The sequence below is a fragment of the Cebus imitator genome, unplaced genomic scaffold (assembly GCF_001604975.1).
Source record: "Cebus imitator isolate Cc_AM_T3 unplaced genomic scaffold, Cebus_imitator-1.0 Scaffold729, whole genome shotgun sequence".
In the NCBI taxonomy this organism is placed as follows: Eukaryota; Metazoa; Chordata; class Mammalia; order Primates; family Cebidae; genus Cebus; species Cebus imitator.
In genome coordinates this window covers 302,827-311,742 of record NW_016108044.1, presented here as the reverse complement: position 1 = coordinate 311,742, position 8,916 = coordinate 302,827, and the positions used below count along the sequence as shown (strand labels likewise).

Genomic DNA, 8,916 nt, shown 5'->3' with positions numbered 1-8,916 from the left:
AACCCAGGAGGCGGAGGTTGCGGTGAGCCGAGATCGCGCCATTGCACTCCAGCCTGGGTAACATGAGTGAAACTCTGTCTCAAAAAAAAAAAAACCTCAAAAAACAAACACTAGTAAATACTCAAAGCATATCTCTTCCTAATCTTCCTAATCAATTTCCTATTACTCTGTTCTTGAAGTTATTAAGTCTGCTGAAGCTGTAAAATGGAAATACTAGATGATGGGGTGCCACCACGAATCTCTTCCCATTCTTCATTTAGTGGCTTCATGTTGGCAGCCTGAAACTGGCCAAGGTGGGAATATTTAAACCAGGAAAACTAATGCTCAGATCAGGGCTTTATTTGTTCCTCTTTGAGAGCTGGTTGTTGACCACTTAACCAGCACCGCCTTCCCCCAGCCCCCTTGCCCCCACTGCCTGCCCCAGCTCCTGCAGCTCTGCCCCTTCCCTGCCCTCCTGCCCTTTCCAGTGGGCACTGAGATTGGAATTTTTTATTTTATTAAAAATACAGCCGGGCGCAGTGGCTCACGCCTGTAATCCTAGCACTTTGGGAGGCCGAGGTGGATCACCTGAGGTCAGGAGTTCAACACCAGCCTGGCCATCACGGAGAAACCCCATCTTTATTAAAAAAAAGAAAAATACAGACAAGACAAATTCTCATTGTATTGCCAACGCTGGAGTGCAGTGGTATAATCATGGCTCACTGTAGCCTTGACCTTCCGGGCTCAAGGGATCCTCCCACCTCAGCCTCCTAACTAGCAGGGACTATAGGCGTGCACCACCATGCCCAGTTAATTTTACTTAATCAATTAATTAATTTTTGAGACAGTCTTGCTCTGTCGCCCAGGCTAGAGTGCAGTGGTGCGATTTTAGCTCACTGCAACCTCTGTCTCTTGGGTTCAAGCAATTCTTGTGCTTCAGCCTCCCAAGTAGCTGGGATTCTAGGCACCCACCGCCATCCTCTGCTAATGTGTACCTTTTTAGTAGAGATGGGGTTTCACCATGTTGGCCAGGCTGGTCTCTAACTCCTGGCCTCAAGTTATTGGCCTCCCAAAGTGCTGGGATTACAAGCGTGAGCCACCGTGCCAGGTCTCTGCATTTTTCTTTCCTTTCCCTTTTTTTTCCTGTTTCCCTCCCTCTCCTTTCCCTCTCCCTCTCTCTCTCTCTGGCTCTCTCGCTCTTGCTCTCTCTCCTCTCTCTCTTTCAAGACAGAGTCTGGCTATCTCTCCCAGGCTGGAGTGTGGAGTGCAGTGGCGTGATTCTAATTATAGCTAACTGCAGCCTCAAACCCCTGTGCTCAGGTGATCCGCCCATCTCAGCCTCCTGAGTGGCTGGGACTGCAGGTGCAAAAACCACTGTGCCTGGCTAATTTTTAAATTTTTGGTAGAGATGGGGGTCTTGGTATGTTGCCCAGACTGGTCTTAAACTCCTGAACTCAAGTGATCCTCCCACCGTGGCCTCTCAAAGTGCTGGAAGTACAGATGGAAGCCCCTGTGCCCAGCCTCTGCCTACGGCATTTCTTCCCTGTGCCCTTGATGGTAAGCTCCCACCCCTAGTACCATAGTGCCTGGTACATTCTCAAGGATGGTTTATAAATTAAATGATCTGGTTGAGGCCGATGCTCAGGGGAGAGGGTGGGTGGGCTGGCCTTGGTTTCTCCCTTCTCTCATCTTTCCACGGCCCCTCTCATCAGGGATCAGGATACATCATTGTTGTCATCATAATATCTAACATTTATCAAGCCCTTAATAAATACTGGTTACAGCTGGGCTCGGTGGCTCATGCCTGTAATCCCAACACTTCGGGAGGCTGAGGCAGGTGGATCAAGAGGTCCGGAGTTTGAGACCAGCCTGGCCAACATGGTGAAACCCCGTCTCTGCTAAAAATACAAAAAAAAAATTAGCCAGGCATGCTGGTGCATGCCTGTAATCCCAGCTACTCAGGAGGCTGAGGCAGGAGAATCACTTGAACCGGGGAAGCAGAGGTTGCAGTCAGTCGAGACTGCGCCATTTCACTCAGCCTGGGCAACAGAGCGAGACGTCTCAAAAAAAAAAAAAAAAAAAAAAAAAGAAGCACTAGTTACATATCCATATGTTGGCAGTGTTGGGTTAAGAAAATGTGTGTGTGGCCAGATGTGGTGGCTCACACGTGTAATCCCATCACTTTAGGAAGCTGAGGTAGGTGGATCACCTGAGGCCAGGAGTTTTAGACCAGCCTAGCCACCCTGGTAAAACGCTGTCTCCACTAAAAAAAAACACAAAAATGAGCTGGGTGTGGTGGCAGGCACCTGTAATCCCAGCTACTCAGAGGCTGAGGCAGGGAGAATCACTTGAACCCAGGAGGCAGAGGTTGCAGTGAGCCAAGATTGCACCACTGCACTCCAGCATGGTTGACAGAGCAAGACTGTCACACACACAAAAAGAAGAAACGAGAGGTAAATAGACCATTTTCCCATTTTAGGGATGAAGAAACTGAGACTCAGACGAAGTCACCTGCCTGAGCTATGCAGCTAACTGGCAGCAGAGTGGGACCAGAACTGTACTGCCAGGCCCGCATGCAGTGGGAGCAGTGGTCAAGGCCTCACCTGCACCCCGCGCTCCTCCAAGTGTCGGATCAGACTCTTCCTCATGATCATCCTGGGGATGGGGACAGGGGAGGTGATGATAAGAGGGGACCTGGGAGAAGGGCAGCAGCAGGTCTCTATGGGGACACTCCACCTAACCGTCTCGCCCACCTCACCATTTCGAAACCACAGCCAACAACTGGTTCAGGCAAGAGCAGGAAAATGGGAAATAGGTCCTGCAGAGAGAAGGAGGTGGGGGTCAGCCCCTAGGGTCTCCCATCCCAGAGGTGGGGTGGGGTGGTAGTGTCCCCCTGCCTCTGATCAGGGTAGCGCTGCCCTCCTGCCCCCCAGAGTCCCCCAGAATAACCTTTGCAGTGGCCCTAATGAACAATTCACCCATTGTTCAGAGAGCCTGACCACTACACTTTGAGGGTGTGGCCCTCCAGTCACCATTCAACAGATAAGAAGTCTGGGCCTTAGAGAGCTGAAGGGACTTGCTAGACCCAGAGCAGAGCAGTGGTGGTGCTGGGGCCAGGATCTGGCTCAGTTCCAAAGCTGGATACCCAGGCTGGAGGTCCTCCTGGTTGGGCCTGGCCAGCTTCTTATTTATTTATCTTACTTATTTATCTTATTATTAATTTAAAGCAATTTTGTTTTTTTTTAAATCAGATTCTCGCTCTGTCGCCCAGGCTGTAGTGCAGTAGCGTGATCTCACAATCTCGGCTCACGGCAACCTCTGCCTCCTGGGTTCAAGCGATTCTCCCGCCTCAGCCCCTCAAGTAGCTGGGACTGCAGGCACACATGACCACATCTTGCTAATTTTTGTATTTTGGTCAAGCTGGTCTTGAACTCCTGACCTCGTGATCCGCCCACTTTGGGCTCCCGAAGTGCTGGGATTACAGGCATGAGCCACCGCGCCCGGCCTAAAAAAGTTTGTTTTTAGAGACAAGGTCTCGTTATGTTGCGGAGGCTGGTCTCAAACTACTGGACTCAAGCAGTCCTCCTGCTTCAACCTTCCAAAGTGTCAGGATAGTAAGCGTGAGCCAGCCGATGCAGTGCCTCATGTTTATAATCCCAGCATTTTGAGAGGCCAAGGCAGGTGGATCACTTGAAGTCAGGAGTTTGAGACCAGCCTGGCCAACATGGCAAAACCTTATCTCTACTAAATACAAAAATTAGCTGGGCATGGTGGTGCACTCCTGTAATCTCAGCTACTTGGAAGGCTGAGGCAGGAGAATTGCTTGAACTGGGGAGGCAGAGGTTGCAGTGAGCCGAGATTGCACTACTGCACTCCATCCAGCCTGGGCGACAGACAGAGCGAGACTCCGTCTCAGGAAAAAAAAAAAAAAAAAAGTGGGAGCTACTGTGCCCACTGGCCAGCTTCTTGAGACCAGACATCGCGTAGTGGGTTGGTCCCTAATTATCCTACTCCAGGGGTGACTTTAGAGGCCCTTTATAGTGTCCTAGGGCAGGCTTTGGAGTCAGACCCAGGGAAAACCCAAGCTCTGGATTTCTGGCAGTGTGACCTTGGGCAAATCACAGAACCTCTCTGGGCCTCAGATTCTCTAGGGTACCATGGGGGTCACGATTCCTATAACCTCCTGAGGGTGCTACAAGGTAAAAGTCAAATAACCCTAAAGATGTGAAAACACTTTATAAATCCTGTATAAAAGGTGGTACACAAACATCATTGAATGACTTCTTTGCAGCAAGGGATTGTAGGGGCTGAGCGGGACTTCCCTCTGGACCACAGAGGGGAGCAGAAAGCTCTCGGACCACCACAGAGAAGCTGTCAGAAAGCAAAGGGAGACCAGGCCCTGGGGCTCAGGCCTGTAATCCCAGCACTTTGGGAGACTGAGGCGGGAGGCTTGCTTGAGCTGAGGAGTTCAAGACCAACATGGGCTTTGGTAGTATTGTTTTAAGGGACTAAGGAAAAAAAAAAAAAGACCAACATGGGCAAAGTGAGACCTTGTCTCTACAAATAATTTAAAAATTAGCCAGGTGCAGTGATGCACACCTATACTCCCGGCTACTCAGGAGGCTGACGCAGGAGGATCTCCTGAGCCTAGGAGGTTGAGGCTGCAGTGAATCATGGTCTGGCCACTGCATTCCAGCCTGGACAAGACTGTCTCCAAAAAAAAAAAAAAAAAAATTGTTTTTAAAAAGCAAAAGGAAGGACTAGGCCCAGACCTAAATGCCAGAGAAGTATCCAAATTCCTGATACTTTCCCCAGCTGTTACTTTGTTAACCCCTGCCTTCCTGCAGAAGAACATTGACTTGCCCTTTTCTTAGAGTCTGAGACAGCCATGCTATATAATGAATGAATTAGTGTCTCCCCAGCCAGACTGTAAGCTCATGGAGGACCTCCTCCCACCCTCATTGGTTTTATTGACATTATAACTGCACCTTGGACAGAGCAGACATTCAATAAAATAGGCTAGATGAACTGAGATGGATAAATGAGCCCTCTCTTCTAAAACTCATCAATAAACATTTGCACAGAATTTCAGGGGGTTCAGAGTTCCCTTAGTATTCATGAATACTGGGTAAGAATCACTGTCCTTAAAGTACCTTGGGGGTTATCTCTGATGGGAGCCAGCTGGGGAGATCCAGGCTCCTCCTCCAAAGGGTACCCTATGCAATGGGGTGTTATTCTGAGGTCCATCAACCCCGTACCTGTTGATGATGTTGGGCAAGAAGCAGAAGAAGAACTTCTCAGGGATTGGGATGAAGGGCAGCAGCCCCAGGTAGTAAGAAAGGAGCACCCAGAATCCTCGGCTTATTGTGAAGGACTGGGGCATCTCGGGGTTCTGGGGAGACAAGGAGAGGTGTGAGAGAGGATCTGTCTGCTCTGGGGAAGCAGAGAGGAGGCATGGGCTGCAGGGGGGCCATGGTGGGCATTTCGGAGGCCCTAGCACCTGCAGGATCCAAGTTACATCTTGGGGATGGGTGCGATGGTTCACGTCTGTAACCCCAAGCACTTTGGGAGGCTGAGGCAGGCAGATCACCTGAGGTCAGGGGTTCAAGACCAATATGGTGAAACCCTGTCTCTACTAAAAATTAAAAAATTAGCCAGGTATGGTGGTGTACACCTGCAATCCCAGCTACTCAGGAGGCTGAGGTACGAGAATCTCTTGAACCTAGGAGGCAGAGGTTGCAGTGAGCTGAGATTGTGCCACTGCACTCTAGCCTGAGCGACAGAGAGAGACTCTGTCTCAATAAAGAAAAACAAAGTCACATCTTGGCTTTGTGTTCAAGGCCTGAGTTCACACCCTTTCCATTGCCATCGCCATGCCACTGAGAACGCTCCCGGACCCCTCTAGCTTGGGTCGACAGGCTGGGTGGGCTCCAGCTCCCAGGAGGAGGGGCCGCTAGAGCAGGAAGGGGATGGAGGTGGGGGGCAGGGAGGACGAACTCACAGCAGCCTTGCATTTCTTCATGATGGAGCTCTTCTCCGAGGCCCAGACGGTGATTTCATTACGGTCAAAGCGCCTCACCAAGCCTGCTATCTGGAAGAGGAGAAGGAGATGACGGGAGAGCCAGGCCTCTCTCCCGCCCCGCGTCACCACGCTCGCCCTGCCTGCAGCACCACCTCACGGATGAGCTCTTCGTTCTTCCCTTTGATCTCCACGCTCATGGGTGTCCTTGGGAACCTCTGGAACAGGTCCTCCAGACGCACCATGCGCCGGTCTGTCCCGTGAGCAAAGTGGCCTGGCAGGTGTGGGAAGAGGGGTCAGAGAGGGAAGCCAAGGTAGAGGTCTGGGGAAGGCGGGCATGGCCCAGGCAGGGCTCGAAGCCCTTGCTCTCACCTGGAGAGAAGTAAACCTCCAGCTCCTCCTTGTAGAGGGGCAGGTCCTGGGGAGGACAGGAAGGATGTCACTAGAGGCTGGCATCAGGCATGGCGACTCTCAGGGTGAGGGGTGGGGTATCAGGGGAGGGCCCACCTCAAAGTCCAGGCTGCTCACATCCCTGTTCAAGCCTGACTGACGGCACAGGTTCTCATCATGTGACACCACAACCACTCTGTCCCGTGTCAGCTGACAGTCGAGCTCCAGGAGGTCCGAGTGCTGGGCCATGGAGCTGTGGGGGCGAAGGTCAGTGGGGGGCAGAGGGGCAGGGGACTGGGATGATGGGCATGGTGGTGGGGAGGTGGTGGAGAATGTGAGGGCAGAATTCACGGTGGGATGTGCAGACCACCTCGACGGGGTTCCAGTCACCCGGTTAGGAAATGAATGGCGTCCCTTGCTATGATGCAGTGCATGACCTGCACACCCTCACATGGTAGCCTGGCCAGGGGCGGATACACTCACTTCTCCATGGCCTCCATGGTGTTCTCCAGCAGCTCTCCAGATCCTGTGGGGGGCACTGGAGTGGGAACCTGGGGCTTGGGGTCTAGGGGCCTGGCCCGACCTCATTACCCACATTCCCTCTCTGGGCTCTATCCTCGCTCTGTCCTCACCTCCCCAGCCAGCCCAGGCTGCGCCAGCCTCTTCTTCCTTGTCCACGCCCTGCCCTGCCACCTCGCTCTCCTCCTCTCTTGGTCTCTGCCCTGTTTCTAGCATCCACCCCTTGGACCTACCCCTCTCTGCTGTCCACTTTGGCGCCTGTTCTCACCCCACCCAGCTCACCTCCTCGGTGGGCTCCCAGGCGGATGCGGAAGTTGGGAGCCCGGGGCGTGTGCAGCAGGTGAGGCCGGCGCAGGAAGAAGATGGAGAGCATGGCATAGCTGCCGAGGGCGGGGAGGGCATAGTAAAGGAAAAGGCTCATGACTGCACTCCTGCAGAAGCTCCCACAGCCGCACGCTCAGCCGTCCAGGGACTCTGCTGCCTGCCTAGCCGGTGTGGGCCGGCTCTACTACTGGCCACTGCCACGCCCCTGGGACCTGCTGATCCTGCCGCTGGGCTGGCTTGGAGCCAGGCTGCAGGGTTCGGCTGAAGCCAGGGTAGTATCAGGAGATGAGGCAAGCAGCCCTGACCCTTATATCCCTGGGCCCTTCCCAGACCCCGGCACCCACCCTGTCCTGGCCACATGAGGGGAGTAAAAATCACCCAGGACTGTTAGTACCTCTCCCTCCCACTGGCACTTGGTGGCCAGGGCATCCAACATGCCCTGTTCCCTTGCCATTTCAGAGGATCCAGGGGTATGTAGGGTGCCCCTGAGTCACCCCGAATCACCCCTAGCCAGACAGGAAGCCATTAGCGAGAGGACAGGACAGTGACTAAGGGGAAAATTGATCCCCTTCTTTCTAGGAGTCTGGAGCTCCTCAGAGGCCCATCCCCAGCCCTGGGCAGTGTGAGTGGAGGGCACCAGGCCCTGGAAAGCCCGAGCCAAGCAGCAGCTGGGGTGCTGGAGTCTGTCTTCAGAGCTGCACGGGGCAGGGCGGGGCGTCGCAAACACAGACAGAGCCAGGGTCAGCCATAGACACAACTCTATATTTATATATTAGACGGGCCAAGGAGGTGGTGGGGGCGCCGGGCTCTCCACGCCCCCCAGCTCTACTCCGCTCACCACACACAGAAGCAGTGAGGGCACTCAAAGTGGCAGCTTCGACGGGAAGGGGATTCAGCTTGGCCCGGCTCCTGGGGATGCTAGCCCTTGAGACTAAGGAATGTTCCTTCAGGGAAACTAGGGAGGGGTTTGAATGAGATGAGGAGGAAGGCCTGGCCCTGAGTCCTACTCAACGCCCCCCACCCTCCACCCCCGCCCCTCAGCAGGTCGGGCAGCCAGAGCCTTTCCATTCCAGAACTGCAGAGACTGGGACAATGGGGAAGGGAAGGGCACAGCAGCAGCAGCGGGAAATTGAACTGGGGCCACCTGAGCCTCCAACGCCCTGTGGGGAGGGTGGGCAGGGAGGAGGAGGCCTTGGCCTGCCTGACACTGCAGGCCTGAGCAAAGGAGAGAGGTGGCCAGGCCCGTGTTCCACCCCGGCTGGGCTGCCAAGGTCTGAGCTGGGCACAGTGTCCATTTTCTAACAGTCCGGCGGGAGAGGGGCAGGAGGGAGGCAGCTCCTAAAGAGAGAAGCAGGCAGGAGAGGAGTCATCAGCACCCTCGGGCAGACCAGATGAAACCCATCACCCTCACAGCTGGGCAGGCTGGAACTCAGTTTCCTTATCTGTAAGTGGAGATAATAATAGTGCCTAGCTCGAGATACTGCTGTAAGATTAAAAGAATTAATACATGTAAACCTCTTAGAACAATGCTTAGGGCTTTATGCTTTCATTATTAGAACTGTCTCGGCCAGGCGTGGTGGCTCATGCCTGTAATCTCAGCACTTTGAGAAGCCGAGGCAGGTGGGTCACTTGAGCCCAGGAGTTGGAGACTGGCTTGGGCAAATAGTAAGACCCCAACTCAAAAA

The 8,916-nt window shown here is 53.6% G+C and overlaps 2 protein-coding genes across 3 annotated transcripts in view; both read right to left on the bottom strand.

Annotated features, from left to right (window-relative positions):
* Window positions 1-7,482, bottom strand: part of GDPD3 (glycerophosphodiester phosphodiesterase domain containing 3) — a 13,538-nt gene extending 6,056 nt beyond the window's left edge. The window contains exons 1-9 of one of the 2 annotated variants that reach the window (XM_017519202.2): window positions 7,190-7,482; window positions 6,872-6,914; window positions 6,506-6,641; window positions 6,371-6,416; window positions 6,154-6,272; window positions 5,981-6,070; window positions 5,238-5,371; window positions 2,738-2,797; window positions 2,583-2,634 (exon numbers count right to left, since the gene is read on the bottom strand). In XM_017519202.2, the coding sequence (XP_017374691.1) occupies window positions 2,583-2,634; window positions 2,738-2,797; window positions 5,238-5,371; window positions 5,981-6,070; window positions 6,154-6,272; window positions 6,371-6,416; window positions 6,506-6,641; window positions 6,872-6,914; window positions 7,190-7,328 (819 nt within the window). In that variant the 5' untranslated portion in view covers window positions 7,329-7,482. Of the gene's footprint in view, window positions 1-2,582; window positions 2,635-2,732; window positions 2,798-5,237; window positions 5,372-5,980; window positions 6,071-6,153; window positions 6,273-6,370; window positions 6,417-6,505; window positions 6,642-6,871; window positions 6,915-7,189 lie in introns of both variants that reach the window. The other variant, XM_037735132.1, reaches the window with a different exon arrangement.
* Window positions 7,483-7,972: 490 nt separating this feature from the next.
* MAPK3 (mitogen-activated protein kinase 3) overlaps window positions 7,973-8,916 on the bottom strand; it is a 9,487-nt gene continuing 8,543 nt past the window's right edge. Inside the window, exon 9 of the mRNA XM_017519200.1 lies at window positions 7,973-8,569. The gene's annotated coding sequence lies outside the window, so the exon portion shown is untranslated. The remainder of the gene's footprint in view (window positions 8,570-8,916) is intronic.